Raw genomic sequence first — 16,414 nt, forward strand, 5'->3', positions numbered from 1 at the left:
CACAAAAACATTTAATGAATAATGCAGAGGAATGCCTGCTGTTTCCATTAATATAATGGCTTCAGAAAGAAAAAAAGTGCCAATATAAACCTAGATTTCCTTCAAGTGCGTCGTTTTATAGAACATAAGATTTTATTTACCGTGGATACCAAATTATGCAAGCACACTCTTTTTTTTTTTTTTTCTGAAATTGATGAAATGCATGAAGAAGTTACGTTAAATTAGTGCTATGAGGAAAATTTGTCTTGTGTATGACAAGTAATGCAGTAGAGAGAAGGAAATTTCAAATACAGTAGGTTTGTTCCAGCAAGCAATTCAGAACGTGTTCCGAACTAATACCGAACTTCATTCGACGCATGCGCCGTTGTGTACGGTGTCAGAGCTAGTTCGGGATTTTACGTTGTTGGAATGTTTCTTGAACTGTTCTTTCACGTTCTTCGGAGTTTCTTCTCATATTAAAATTATATTCATCCTCCGAACTTAATCCTTCGTAAAATATATCGCTATTACTTTCCAAATCACTCATAATGGACTATTTTTTATTTTAACCTGCCTAGTCTCAAAGCATTTTAACCATACCTTCATATTAGACCATCTGCGCATGCATTCCTGCTCTTAATCGGGAACCAATTGAAGACATTATTACAAAAACAGCCCTTGTCAGAATTGCTATTTTTCAGAACAATAAAAAATAAAAAGAACAACACATATCAGCTGTTTCCGTAATACTAGTGTTTATCCTTGTGGCTATTGCAGCTGACATGAATCGTTTTTGGAGTCCATCAACATTTAAAATAGTAGCAAATGTACCCTTAACACAATTTCATTAAAAATGACTAGGGCTGTTTTTGTAATAATGTCTTCAATTTCACTCGTTCCAAAGCATGTTGGAACAGGGAACTGGGAATTCAGTATCGGTTCGGAGTAGGTTCTAGTCATGTTGGAATGTACGTACATTGAGCTACTGTTCATGAGTTAGGCAGTTCAGAATCGATTCTGAACCGTGCTGGAACAAACCTAATGTGTACTAGAGATTTGAAGCCATGAAAATAGAACGATTTTTTAACCCGTTATTAAGTTAGTTTTAAGTCTTAATTCTAAACGACAGAAATAGTTCATTTTAAAACAGTTTCCAAGAATTTTTAAATATTTTAATTTCTTATGAGGTGAGTATTAAAATATGCTACATTACAATAGATTTCTTAAAGTATTACGCATAAATATGCATTTATATGCACGACAAAATCCATCTAAAAGAATAGAAACTGTGTAATTCACACAGGTACCTAGTTAATTAATCAGCATATCAATACTTCCTAACCCTGCATTCCAGGCTGGAGTGGGAGACTGCTGTGATCAGGGGCAGCCACTGTTTCCAGGCACTGGAAGAAGAACGACTCCAGCAGCTGAAGGATCTCGCTGCTTGCTATCTCAAGCACCTTCAGGAGATGGGACCAAAAACGATCCAGGTAAGATTCAGTGCACGTTCTCACATGGTTTTTAGGGCCAGTCTTCACCATTTCGGTGCCCTAAGCGAATTTGCTTTAGCACTCAAGCAGTCATTTTGTGCAGACTTATTTTTTGCCATGAATGTAAAACTTTAATAAATCTGTGGCTTGGAACTAAAACAATCAGTATTCCATATATGGGATCACTGTCTTATATACAGGGTGTAAATGATATAAACTGCCAAAAAGAAATACTGGTGATAGAGCATAAATTACTGAACAAAAAAAGTCTAATACAATTTTTCTGTAACTTTCGTGGTTTCCCATGTTACCTGTGAGTCTAATGTTTTTTGGAAATGACAGTAGACGATCACTGTTTACCGTACTTCGTCCACCACATACATTGCAACTGTGGTGAAACTTAGTCAAGGTACTCTGTTGTCTCTCTATTGTGGTGATGTTAGCTTATGTTGGATGGAAGGTCATTGGCAATGATGATCACCAGGGAAAGGATTTATATGTAAATACATATTTACTTATAAAGCTAATATAATTTATATTTTGCATTATCTTTATGTTTCACAATGTGTAGGGTTGAAAAATCCTACTTTTATTTTCCATATTTTTCCATATTTTAGAGTTTAGTACATATTTTCGTTAATTTCCATATATTTTCCATATTTCATATAAAACAGTCCATATTATATTAGGTTTAACAATAAAACAAAACAAAATTCCATTAACTTTTAAAAATACATTTCAACAATAGAGATTTAAACACATGTTCAGTAATCCCTTTAACATCAGAGTTATTTGAAAATTAGCAGTCCTATCAACAATGGGAAAGTAAGTTACAAAACTGTATTAATTTAATTTAAAATTTTTAACAGACTTCAGTTGTGCAGCTCAACAGTTAAATGCCAGTCAGAGTACACATAGGTTCAGTTTTGTAAATCATACTATAAAGACGGTAAATATGCCAAAAGTACGTCATTCAGTCAATTTAAAATCAAAACTAACAAGTTACATTTCAGAATTTAAAGAAGATGGTTTATCAACTGACAATAAAATATTATTTTGTAATTTGTGTCAGTGTGCAGTATCATCTACACAAAAGTTCCTGGTGCAACAACACATTACAACTAGTAAACATCAGGCCAACAAACAACTAAATTCCAAGCAGAGACAATTGTTTTTAACACAACCAACAACATCGAATGTAAGATCTGAGTTTAACATCGACCTGTGCCGTTCTCTCATCTCTGCTGATATTCCTCTCTACAAACTAAAGAATAAGGTCTTCAGGGAATTCCTTGAAAAATATACTCAACATACAATCCCGGATGAGTCAACACTTAGGAAGACGTATGCTCCATCCATCTACGATGAGACAATACAGAAGATAAGAGATGAAATTAAAGATAGTTCAATTTGGGTTTCCATTGATGAGACTCCCGACAAAGAAGGTAGACTTGTTGGTAATGTAGTTATCGGTTTGTTAAGTGAACAATATTCTGAACGAATTCTTTTACATTGTGATGTTCTAGAAAAGTGCAATAACAAAACTATAGTTAAACTGTTCAACGAAGCTATGGGTATCCTGTGGCCAAAGGGTATTATGTACGATAATGTGTTATTCTTTATTAGCGATGCTGCCCCTTATATGGTCAAAGCTGGACAAGCATTATCTGTTGTATATCCTAAATTGACTCATTTTACTTGTGTGGCGCATGCATTTCATCGTGTGGCAGAAGTGGTCAGAGACAATTTCCCTAAAGTAGATTTGTTGATTTCATCAGTGAAAAAAGTATTTCTCAAAGCTCCCAGTAGAGTTAACGTGTTGAAAGAAATGTACCCTGAAATTCCATTGCCACCAAAGCCAATTTTAACTAGATGGGGTACATGGCTAGAAGCAGTTGAATATTATGCCGAACATATAGACTCTATTAACAATGTTCTCCTTGCATTGGACTCTGAAGATGCAGTCTCAATTGATACTGCGAAAACAGTTACCTGTGACATAAGTGTGATGAAGAATGACTTAGCTCACATTCAGCATACATTTTCATGCATCATAAAAACGCTCAAAAGTCTCCAAAATAGGCACCTTTCACTATCTGAAAGTTTTGAAATTATAAATAGTACTGTGGAACAACTGAATCGTGGTAGAGGTAAAGTTGCAGATGCAGTAAGAGCTAAGGTGGACACTGTACTTTCAAAAAACCCTGGATATGAAGAACTACAAAAGGTTGTTGCTGTGATGAGTGGTGAATCAACAGTGAAGATTAACTTGGACTTATCCCCAGCAGACATTGTGAAATTGAATTATGTACCAGTTACTTCTTGTGACGTCGAACGCTCTTTTAGTCAGTATAAATCTATCCTCAGAGACAATAGAAGAAGATTCACTTTTCAGCACTTGAAAGAAATGTTTGTAACCTATTGTTATGGTAACAGACAATAAAAATTGTGTTTTGTTGAAACTACATTGGAAGATAAGGTACGTCCATTATATTTTTTGTTTAGTTTGATTAAAATGTACCAATATTTAACGTACATAGTCATTTTTTTATAATTTAAAGTCCATATTTAATTCCATATTTTGGTAAAAATCCATATTTAATTCCATATTTTGGTAAAAATAACTACATATATATTTACATATTTCATATATTTTTAGTCCATATAAATCCGTTCCCTGATGATCACATTTACTCGAACAGTAAATATTAGACTACTACTATCAATCCCAAAATCATTATATTTTAGGAATTAAAAACAAAAATACAAGAAAAAACAAAATGTCATTATGTTTATTAGACCGAGATGTACAGTCTGTATAATTTTGGCAGTTTATATCATTTACATAAATATACAGTAGAGCTCAAAAGTATTTTCTAGATAGCATATGTCATAATTACATAAAGATAAGCATTGAATAGAAGAAAATGCCAGTGAATTATTGAAAAGTATGTACTTCGAATCCATTTAGTACGAAAATACTTTTAGTTATCTTGCTTAAAAAAAATTGAAAATTCTTCTGGATCAAAAGTAATTTGTACATCCAAGTATGTAATAGTAAAACAAAAATATTCTGAACTCTGGGAAGAAAATTCTTTGCAATCCTTTTAAGGCACTACTAATTACGTCTTGCTCTGAAAGTATCAGCTTAAGGATAATAATGGGCTCACTAATGGAACATTGTACCCTTACAGAATACAAACACAGAATGAGACTTTCATGATGGAACTCTAACATGCAATTTTATCAGTGTGATTTAGACCTCAGAATATTATATTATTGTAATTGTATTATATAATCATACAGAATACTACCACAAGGGATTGTAAATCAGTTTCTGGAATTGGCAAGATTTCAGGGCTGTGTAAATAAACTCCGTTCTTTTGGTGTAAGAGTTAGGCATATGAGCCCTTTGTATTTTTGTGCTCAGGGCTAATCTAGTATCAGCTTCTTTTGTTTCTGGCTAAGTGGAAGAGAAGGCCTGATGGCCTTAACTTCGTCAGAATAAATAAATAAATAAAATAAATAAATAATACTATTCTACTTTTTTTCAACTCTTCTATTCTCTTCTGTCTCTTGTACTATCATGTAAGAGAATAAAATATGCTGTAGCAGTATTGAGAATAGTTTGACTAATGAGAGTCACTGTTCTTACATGACAGTAAAATGCGTTATTCCTTGATCATTGCCATTGCTTGATTTTGTAGGGTGTAGAACGACTTCGAGAACCAGTTGAGAGCTGTGATGTGGCTCGTGACATTCAGACGGTAGTGTCCATCAAAGGCACTGGTCAACCTATTCCAGAACAGCTTCTTCCTGACTTTTATGCCGAACATATCACCCTAGCAATGAACAGGGACCGCAGACGACAGGTACAGTTATAAAGATCTGTTGATGTCATGTTCTTAAAGAATGGAATATGCTGAAGACTTACTAATCATTTGTAACAAATGATCTGCAGAGAACTGAAACTTTATAAGTAACAGTGTTTTCACTGTATCACAATGGCGACTCACAGACCCAAATGCATATCACTAAGGCAAGTCATGAAAGTTAAAAATAAATGGGCATAGAACCATAGTTACTTGCCATATTTAACTGTCACCATTGTTCACACCATGTGTTTTGTATTTCTGTTTATAAAAGTGGATATTGTAAACCAGGGCTTTTTAATTGATATTATCTCAGCATTCGCCTCGAAAAAACAAAGTCAGAAGAGCCAGCCCATGGGATCAAACCTCAGACCTCCTGAATAAAAGACAGGAATGATACTTGACTGTGCTCACACTAAAAACTTACTATTAACATCTATATAGTCATATGTATACATTTTATGTAATGTCTGTGTATATTTATGCCCTACGTATCTTTTATGTAATACGTTTGTTTTACTTAGTAATATACTCAGTATGTATTTGTAAGTAAGTTTTTAAGTATTTGTACAGGGCTATAATATGTATGATTTAATTACAGCCCTAATATACCTTCGGGTAAAATAGGGCTCAATAAATTTGGATATTGAACTATAAAAATAAAAATAATAATATCTATATATTCCTTCGTATATTATTTTTAACATGATAATACACGTATATCATATTAGCATAATTTACTACAGTACCGGTACTGCTTCTGCTGCTAGTACTAATGTCTGATAAATAAAAAATAGCTTCTGTAATGTTTGGTATTTATTTCCTTTCAGGCACTAGTAAAACTGTTACAATTGATACGACAAGATTTGGACAGGGAGAGACGAGGGAAACAAGGAGTTGAAAATTTAGCACGTGCCTTACAACAAACGCCTACATTCGGAGCAGAAGATTCTCAGCAAAATGTCACAGAGAAGCTTCATCATGTACGTTTCTATCAGTTGAAATTCATTTCTTATGGTACTATATTAATATACTGAGTCTGTAACTTATGGTCAATCTGGTTTTAAGTTACTATAAAATGAAACTCACAAATTTAGGATTTTTTTTCTCTTCATTCTTTTATACACTCTTTATTTCGCTGATATAATTTATAAATCTCTGGCAAAAGTGAAAAACCTCTTAAAGACCTGAGAATGTTCTCAAGGCTTATGAGGTTTTGTACTTTTGCCAGCGAAATGTTGGAAATGGAGAATTGATAGAAATCGAATATTTTTAGAACAGATTTGTTTCCTGTATTGCAGATGAGGTCCATGCTCACATATTTGGAAGCCATGAGGTACAAAGTCCAAAGTGCACTTGCGGAGCTTGATGGACGAGCGCGGTGTGGACATCCACTGGCAGCACACATACAAGTGACACGGGACAGACAAGGCCTGCAGCAGAGTGTGCTCAAAGTAAACGGCATAGTGCTTTTGAATCCAATTCCGAGATGTATAAATTCACTCACAACATTGTTAAATTTCAAACTTTCGAAATGATCAGTTTAGTGTGAACCTCTTAGCGTTCTCTATGGATTTTGCTACACACTTCATAGACGTAACAATACAAAGAATTTCGTATCAAGATTTTCAACATGAGAGCTACCAATTTCAAAGTATTGGATTGAATACTTCGGGTATGGTGGAAATAACTTAATAGACTGACTTTACTCATGTCGAAATAATGAAAAAAAAGAGAGATAGAGAACAAGGGTTTATGTTTTGTGCAGTCTACATGAATCTTCAGAGCGAGCTTTCTGATAAGTAGTTCTTGCTGTGACTTAGTGAAAGTATGCAATTCAAATTGTTTTATATTTGTGTTCAGGTTCCCCCATGGGTGAGGGAGGAGTCCCTAGACAGGTTAGCTGGAGATTCCCCTGATTGGACAGATAGGGGAACGGCTGATGGAAACTCAGTGCAGCCTGATAGTGACTTCGGTAAGTTGTATTTGCGGACTTACAGAGCAGATAGCTCTGCATTCTGACTTATTAGTAATGAAGTTAGTAATTATAGTCCCGTCGCTCTAATTCCCGGCAGCCAATCGCGTTGCAGGTTGGCTACATTTAAATGTGTGCATCTTGTGATTCGCTGAGGAAGACGTTATTCACTTCTTAAGGCTCGATAAATATTTAATATAATCGCCCGCCATTTTGGCTCTTTCGTTGGCGTTGGCAGAAAGCACACGAAGATGTTATTTGCCGCTCAATTATTTGCTGAATTACAGTAAGTTTGGTTTATTATCATAGGAGCTACGACATGATAATGTTTAACGGTGTGGCAAATAGATTCCTCGTATGGTAGCTCGGCAACGAAAGAACAAAAATGGCGAACGATACTACCTACCTAGACTTTATAGAGCCTTCACTTCCTAAGACGTAAGCAAAGAGGAGGAGTCACGCCGGGAATAACAGCATCGCGACTATAAATGTAAAATTTTGCTGCACATAATACTTTCGAAACATGTTACATCTTTCTTTACACTAATGATTAAATTATATAGACTACATTCATACTCAGTATTATTTATGTAATTTAATTGAGTTACAAAACAGTTATGCTCCGAATTAAATATGTCAAGATCAAAATTAATTTATAACACTCTGTTCTTTTCCATTGGCGGCTGGGTAGCTCAGTTGGTAGAGCAGCTGGCTACGGACTGGAAGGTCCGGGGTTCGATCCCAGGTGGCGACAGGATTTTTTCTCGTTGCCAAACTTTCAGAACGCCCCGAGGTTCACTCAGCCTCCTATAAAATTGAGTACCAGGTCTTTCCCAGGGGTAAAAGGCGGTCAGAGCATGGTGCCGACCACACCACCTCATTCTAGTGCCGAAGTCATGGAAAGCATGGGGCTCTACCTCCATGCCCCCCGAGTGCCTTCATGGCATGTTTACGGGGATACCTTTACCTTTTACTTTTACCTGTTCTTTTCCATTGGTCTTCATAATACTGTTTTAAATAGGCCTTAATAGAGGGTGATTTATTTTAAATTATAGTATCTTACTGTCAAAAGAACGATATAAACATAAAATTAAATAGATTTTATAACATGTGCGGAACAATAAGAAGAAGGTTGAAAAATAAAATACTAAAATCCACACAGTTAAAAATTTTTAATAAAACAGTGGCAGTACCAATGCTGACATACGCCTACGAAAATTGGACACTTAACAGATCAAATAAAAGAAGAATAGAGGTAGCTGAAATGAAGTTTTTACGTTCAGTAGCAGGCTATACATTATTAGACAAGAAATATAATGAAGAGATCAGAACAGAATTAAATATTTTTAATCTGACAGAAAGAATTCAAAGTCTAAGATCTAATTGGCTACAGCTCATAGAAAGAATGAAACTCTTTTGCAAGATGAAGTGTACCAATTTCGATCTGGTGCACGCAGCTTACTCTGTCTGTCTAAAGCCGTGTCCACATCAGTAAAAATTTACACCTTGTGCACGAGTGGTTTGTTGCTGGGAAAAGGTATTGCAATGAATTTGCCCAAAAAAGTATTACTTTTAATAATTCAAGAATACCAAAACCATCTAATCCTATGGGACCAAAAGATAAATGGCATTTCAGTAAAGAATATGGCAAACATTTTTATTCATGTGCAGTGCATACAACCACAATGACATAAATTTATCAGCACGCACAAATTTGCGCAGAATACAAAACACCACGTAAATTTTTATTAATGTTGTTGTTGTTTTCTAATGCCAGGCGTTTGACAATAGTCATTTGACCTCTTGCACTCCAATATTTTTCAAAGATATTATCATGGTCAGCCACTGAAGCACAGATTTTTTGGTGTTCCGAATCCATTTCTTGATTTGAGTTGCACAATGGGCAGTTAGGGGACTGATATATTCCAATTCTATGCAGGTTTTTGGCCAAACAATCATGGCTTGTTGCCAATCTAAATGCAGCTACAGACGATTTTCGTGGTAAATCGGGAATTAACTGTGGATTATGATGCAGAGAGATCCATTTTTTTCCCTTGAGAATTTTTATTAATGTGGACATGGCTTTATATTTGAAAGTTGAGTGTTGCATGTCGGGTGTTGTTGGGGTTGCATGAGGCTGACTGTGGTGTTGTGGATATGCTAACCAGAACGCCGCCTGTGTACAGACGAGTTCTCCAGCCAAGGCAGTGAGAAGGATTACCAAAGCAGCGTGCTAACTCAATGCCCAGTCATCTCTGAATGTGCCAGTGCACCTCCTGTGGACGCAGTTCCCAGCATTGGGCGGTGCCGTGCCCTCTATGAGTACACAGCCAATTTGTACGACGAGCTTAACCTCCAACCAGGTATGTCCAAAATCTACGCTTTGAGAGGAACTACTACATATCTGGGATCCAACTGGAAATATTCCTTGGTATGCATAGTGAGTTAGTGAAGTGGAAAATGGGCTAAAATGAAGTAATAAAATGAATTCAAAAAGAGTTGCAAATTGACTGTTTTCATTACTATATAATTTACGACATTTCAAAGGTTTTCAGATTAATTAAAAGGGGAAGAATACATGAAATGGTTAATCCACTTGATCAGGTTCATATAATAACATTTTGCCATTTATAAGTCTCAATGACATGGATATCTAACATGCCTAGTGCACTTGCCCAAAGACAATCTGTGAATTTAATCATTTTTAACGGTCCTACTCCTTTCTCCACTTGAAGACAAAGGTAAATACTGGGTGTTCAGTTCAAATTGTGTCATGGCTTGCTGTATGCCGTCATGTGGCTAGTCGATGAGCCTAGAGAATTCAATCTTCCTACACTTCCGCAGAGATGTATTACTTACGTGCCAGAGAAGTTGTCTAGCAAGTACGGCGTTCATTCTGAAGAGTACTTACCGATAAGTACAGTAACGCCGGTAGTGGCAGGAATATGAACTGTTTGGAAACATGTATTGAGGTGAGTTTTTTCTTACTGTCGGGATATGGGGAGAGGGTTAAGACGATTACTTACATATTTGTTGACATTAACTTCGACGGTCAACATGGATACGGAGCATTTGATTTGTATTGTGGAATGTTGCCGTACGCAACCGATGATAACAAATACCCTGCGTACGACTTGGCCGCGCAAAACACAGTTCGAAGGAGGTTATGGTAGCACACAGACTGTACAGACCGCCATCTGTTGCTACGACGTTCAAGTTATACCGTACACGTTCTCAAGTTCAGATTGAACGCCTTGATTAATAGGCAACTTCTCTGACACAAAAGCTGAAACTCTCTTCAAATCGCTGACTCATCAACAGTGACGTCATGACACACTTTGAAATGAACACCCAGTATACCAGTAACGTTAAAAACGTTGTAATTTTTTTTATTTCATTGGCAATGCAAACAGTCCAACCCATACTTCTTTTATACAGGGTCTGGCAGAATGATCTCGATTTGAATTGACCACCATACAGGTTTCTTGATAGTTGCACTTGAGTGGCATACATCTTTGAGCAGCACAAGCCATTGTCAATTCAGTTACCATCATGGCGTGGACAGGTGAACAGCATGCATTTTGTAGTTGAGCATTTTAAAAAAAAAGGTGACTGTGATTGCAACGCTGTGGAAATTTAGTACCCATTTTAGAGTAAGTCGACACAAAAGAATTTCTGATAAGAAAACCCTACTGATATGGGTGAAATGATAGACGGAAGGTTCAACTTTCAAATAGAAGTCGTCCAATAGATATCGCAATGTTCAGGCTCCCGAGAATATAGCAGCAGTGAGGTGAGCTGTTACCACATCTCCACAACGTTCAGCCATTAAACATGCTCTGGTATTGGGAATATCTAATCGAAGTGTCAGTCGAATCTCACATCTAGATCTCAAGTTCCGTCCCTACAAAGTTACGGTGGTTCAGGAACTTCGGTAACGTGACTGGCTCAACCGCCAAGATGCTTGCAGACCATATTGGAAAATGTTCCAGGCGATGCTGTTGTGCTCAGTAATGACTAAGCTCATTTTCATTTGTTGGACTGCGTCAACAAACAAAACATCCCATATTTGTCCCCAGAAAACTCTCGAGAAAATGCATCAGCGACCTCTCTACAGCAATAGTGTTACTGTTTGATGTGCTGTTGCACAATTTGGAATAATAGAGCCATGCTTGTTTGAGGAAGGACGCATAGTCACTGTTTGGGTAGTGCAGCCGTGGCGAGAACGTGACTCACGAGACATTGTGGCTCGCAGTGATAGCTGTGCATTTCGCTAGCTTCTAACCTCTGCCAACCCCCACCCTCTCACTCACTGGAGTCAAACTCCGTTCCATTTGTATTTGTCTCTGACCTGCGAATGGCATATGTCTCTCTCGAAACCATGTACGAAAGTTCCAAGTAGGATGGGAGGACGCATTTTTTTCCTGTCAATATGATGAGAATATTAAATGTATGATTTGTTCACAAGTATTACGAGGAAAACAGTTGTATAACATAAAACGGCATTATACTACATGTTACTGATGAAACATTAAAAGGTTAAGTGTTATTGTTGTTATCATCATCATCATCATCATAATCACCACCACCATCATCATCTTTATACGTCGACCCTTTTTCAGCAGATGTACGAATAATGCGGTTAGCTCTTCAATTTGAACTCGCTGATTTACTATGTGATGTCAAATGAAAGCTAGATGTAAGGACTTGACAAATGTTGAACTTTCAAATCTTTGCCAAAAAATAAATATCCGAAGCTTCGTTCTTTCGCTTGCTCTGTTGAAGCCATGTTCGCTACAACTTACGTTTGTGAAAAATTATTTTCAACAATTAAAATAGTAAAAACCAAATTTAGATCACGACTGACAGACAAATACCTTCGTGATCAACTACGACTGGCAGTAAGTGACATAATTCCTGATTTTGAAACTTTGTCGCAGAGACATTCTGAAGACAGTTAATTTTAGGTTGTGATGTTAATTTCTTTCTTCGTTACACGTACTAAACATTAGTTTGTAGCCTTGTACTGTATAAAGTTATATTTAAGTGCTTGACGTAAGGAAAATGGAAATCCGTTAATAAGTCAGACAGTTGCTTCACTTCCGCTTCGGGTGTCCGCCTCCCTCCATAGGTGCTATGCACGTTGCAGGTTACACAGTGGCTCAGCGCACGATTACATTTTCGCCACCGCTGCAGTAGTGTATAGCTCATGAGGACAAGCATTTGGACGATATTATCTTTAAAACAAAGCGATGTCAAAATGACAGACATTCTTCTGTAAGATGGTAAAATAAAATGTTGAATAGGATCTATGTTGCTTTTGTTATTTATGTTTCTAATTGGGGAGATCATTCTGCCAAATCCTGTATAAGCTGATATTGCTTTTTTCCAATTTAAAACAATGTAATAAACTGAGTAATTGAACTGCTGTCCTGCAGGTGATGTAATCAAGATCCACGACAAGCAGGCGGATGGCTGGTGGCTCGGAGAACTGAACGGTGTTGTGGGTATATTCCCTGCAACATATGTGCAAGAGATGGACTGATAAATGTGCTCGATCAATCACTCTATTTTCTGGTCGTAAGAAAGAGGCTAAAAGAAGGTAATTTGTACGAGAACCACATATGTGTGTGTTTGCATTTGTTCCATCCAGCAACATCGAGATGGATGGAAGCAAACTGCTGTAGTGTAGTAGGACTGCTGTGGACATAACCATGTTGCAGTGTGCAATATGTCAACGGGTCAATGTCTGGAGCGCAATGTGCCAACACTTGGGATCCAACATAACGCTGTCTTTTCAGGTTTGAAGGAGACGGCTACAGTGTGTTTTCATGGAAATTGTAGGATATGATTTTTAAGAGAAGGATAAGTAATTTTTAGTTTGGTATTGTGTTGTTATGCTCTTTTGCACAGTTAACTGCCTTAATTTGTAACTATGTTTTGTTACATGATGTACACAGTCATATTGAAACAATGAAGACTGAGTTTTAGACACTTCTGATATTACAAGTTTCACCATCGAGTTCAAGAACTGAAATACCGGTACAGCAACTCTACTCCAAAGAAACTTGGAAGTAAATAATTACATCTGCATGTGTTACGAATAAGTGAATGCAAAGGAAAATAAACAGAAAGGTGAATGAATATAATTTGATTGCTTGTTTTGAGCTAAATGTGTATAAAAGTTATTCAATGTAAGTAAAGTGTGATAATTTTGTGCCTTACTAAATATAGTTTGAAAGGAAATAAGCGCAAACAGAATGGAAGAAACTAAATGTATCCTGCAAACGTTGTTGATTAATTCTTCTTTATTTAATTATATTAATTACGAAAGTAATACACTCCGACATGGAATGAAACTAGCTGATAGCAGTAACATTTTGTCATCAAGGAGAGACTAGTGAAAGCCATGAATACACGAGCGACAATCGAACCCTGGGACTTCGAAATATGAAGCATGCCGGAATTAATATAAGTCCTGTTTCACTGCAGTTCATGGTCGTCCTACCAAAAAGGACATTTAGTTTTGCTGGTTTAAGTTAGTTCACTTCGTCATCAGCACTACATAATTGTTGTGAGCGTGGTATTTAAGATGCTCTTGTACAAAGAAGAGTGGTCGCAGATCGAATGCAACAGAAGGAAAATCCAGAAAGTACTTTGGAAACACTGTGAATAAATCCTTGGATGTACTAGTTCTGCAGAATGTGTGTTGCTTCTAACATATTTGTAATTGATACAGTCAATAAAAACTTTTTGTTTTGTTTTATAAAACCCATTGCAACCTTTTCATCAAGCTATACCTTTGATCTTTTCTTTCTTTCTTTTTCTCTTTTCAAGGTGCATCACTTGTTCTGTTCTGGAATACCTTTGCTCCATATTATTTAATTCCGACATAATTAACAGGTTTTTTTTCTTAAAAATTTATGGTAACCACAAATAGGTAGGTTGCTAATCTTGCTCGTGGACTTCTTTTATGCTAGAGGTATAATCCAACTCTAGTTGTCCCCCTACTAAAATCAGAGTTGATCCCTAGTGGGCAATTTTCGAAATTTGCTTTGAACTTATTCAGTTACCAAGTGTCTGGCGACCCAAGTTTTTACTGTACCTCGCCTATTTAGACAATTCGCAATGAAAATGTGAAGGTTAGTTTTGAGCCATATATACTGGTACCTTAGTATCTTTCTGAAATGGTTCTTGTAACGTTTAATAGTACATTATGCAACGAGCCTATAATGATAGTAATTAAGACGCAAGTATGGATGTTTATGAAACGAGCGCAAGTTTCATAATATTCATACGAGCGTCTTAATTACCATTATAGGCAAGTTTCATACGACTTTTTATGCTCGACCATATTTCTAACTTGAAATTATTCAGATGTATACATTTTATTTGTATCTGACAAGATCGGAAGTGACCTTGTTCTAGGTCGTGAATTGTGAGATGTGTGCAGACGTGAAAGTATTGATTTTTTCCCGAGGAACAATAATGTCATTGACCTTGATGTAATCCCGTTAAACTTGATATAACCTTGATTATTGAATTCGATATTGAAAAACGAGATGACAAATTGAATTTATTTGAATATTATTTACAATTAACGCTAATTATTATAGTAACAGAACATAACCTTCTGCGACAGTATTGGATTTCCAGCCTCCGTGACTTTTCGCTAATTCTCTTTCGATTGCATATCCGAGAATAATAGATACTTGTGGTTTTATAACGGTACAAAGCTGACTTGTCATTGGCTGAACACCTGTAAGCTGAGTTGTCATTGGCTGAACACCTGTACTTTAATGACACGCATTAAAGGACTGCTACCAGGTGTATAATTACTACATTTAGGCATGGTCGAGCATAAAAATATTTATGTAACTCGTTAAAAATTAAAATCATTCTTCCCTGTATGCTGTAATATTCGGTTGCTTTATTTTGGAAGTGGAAGGAGGGGGGATATCTATACGTACTGTCTGTCCAGTGGTTATGTCGCAGCAGTTGTTTACTTAACAGGGCCCTTTTCTTTAAATTATTTTAAACAGTTGTATAATGTGTATTACGTAAACTTCTAATTCTGTACAGAAAATATTTTCAGGATAGAGCCACAGTCCAGTACATACAGTCACGAAGCTTGAGGTGATTTTTTTGCATTTCTTGCGATACAATACTCCAAGCGGTTAGCAACTGAGAGTACTAGGAACAATAGGCTGTATGACAGTAGCGATCCTAGTGGCTAGCAACTAAAGTTCAAACTGTTATTGGATGCATATTCCCTACGTATTGAGCTTCGTGACTGTATGTACTAGACTGTGATAGAGTCTAACAGCCTAGCCACTAGCCTTTACGAGAGGCCAGCAGAAGTGGGTGGGGGAAACCAGGATGTGACATAACCACTCAGACAGACAGTATCTGTCGTTCATTAGGAGTCTTGAATTGAAAAGGATAAGGAATTTTTCTGTAGACTTTCAGAATGTTATTAGAGAAAACAGTACAGTACCTCAATGAAATAAGTTAGTATCGGGTGAAAAAACTATTGTATATTAATTCTTCTGTTCTCAAAATTTCAGGAAGCTTCGCACCTCTGCTTTCTTGTGTGGTGTACACTGTGAACATTTATATTTAATTTTAGACAAGATACAAAATGAAGCTAAAGTTGAAATTCAGTTTCAGATAATTGCGCATCTATGTCAGTCTGGCATCATAGTTCCTCAGTATTGTGTAAAAGAAAAATTATACCTTTTGTTTTAGTTCTTAGGGATATTTTTAATTGATATAACCAATGTACACAAATCTATAGCTTTGAATACTACCTATAGGTAAGGATGTTTGCCCATTATCTACTTGGTGTCTGGTTCCAGAGTCTGGAAAGACTAAAGGTAAGGCTCAAGAATGTAGAAAACTGGGATTGGAAATAATCCCTTTTTTTATGGTAAAAAAAACGATTTTGGTTTTAACCTGGTATGTTTGGCAATACTGGTATAAGGAATACACATCAGCATGAAATGATAATTATTGCTTTGAAGTCACAGATAAAGTATCGTATCTTAAAATATATATATATATATATATATATATATATATATATATATATATATATA

General features: G+C 36.2%; 1 protein-coding gene across 3 annotated transcripts in view; it reads left to right on the forward strand.

Moving 5' to 3' along the window:
* Nost (Nostrin) overlaps window positions 1-14,085 on the forward strand; it is a 227,041-nt gene extending 212,956 nt beyond the window's left edge. For 2 of the 3 annotated variants that reach the window (XM_069844338.1, XM_069844337.1), the window contains exons 7-13: window positions 1,334-1,469; window positions 5,177-5,341; window positions 6,172-6,324; window positions 6,643-6,795; window positions 7,205-7,316; window positions 9,485-9,679; window positions 12,755-14,085. In XM_069844338.1, the coding sequence (XP_069700439.1) occupies window positions 1,334-1,469; window positions 5,177-5,341; window positions 6,172-6,324; window positions 6,643-6,795; window positions 7,205-7,316; window positions 9,485-9,679; window positions 12,755-12,861 (1,021 nt within the window). In that variant the 3' untranslated portion in view covers window positions 12,862-14,085. The remainder of the gene's footprint in view (window positions 1-1,333; window positions 1,470-5,176; window positions 5,342-6,171; window positions 6,325-6,642; window positions 6,796-7,204; window positions 7,317-9,484; window positions 9,680-12,754) is intronic. The other variant, XM_069844339.1, reaches the window with a different exon arrangement.
* The last annotated feature ends 2,329 nt before the right edge of the window (window positions 14,086-16,414 follow it).

The sequence above is a fragment of the Periplaneta americana genome, chromosome 13, assembly GCF_040183065.1.
Source record: "Periplaneta americana isolate PAMFEO1 chromosome 13, P.americana_PAMFEO1_priV1, whole genome shotgun sequence".
NCBI lineage: Eukaryota > Metazoa > Arthropoda > Insecta > Blattodea > Blattidae > Periplaneta > Periplaneta americana.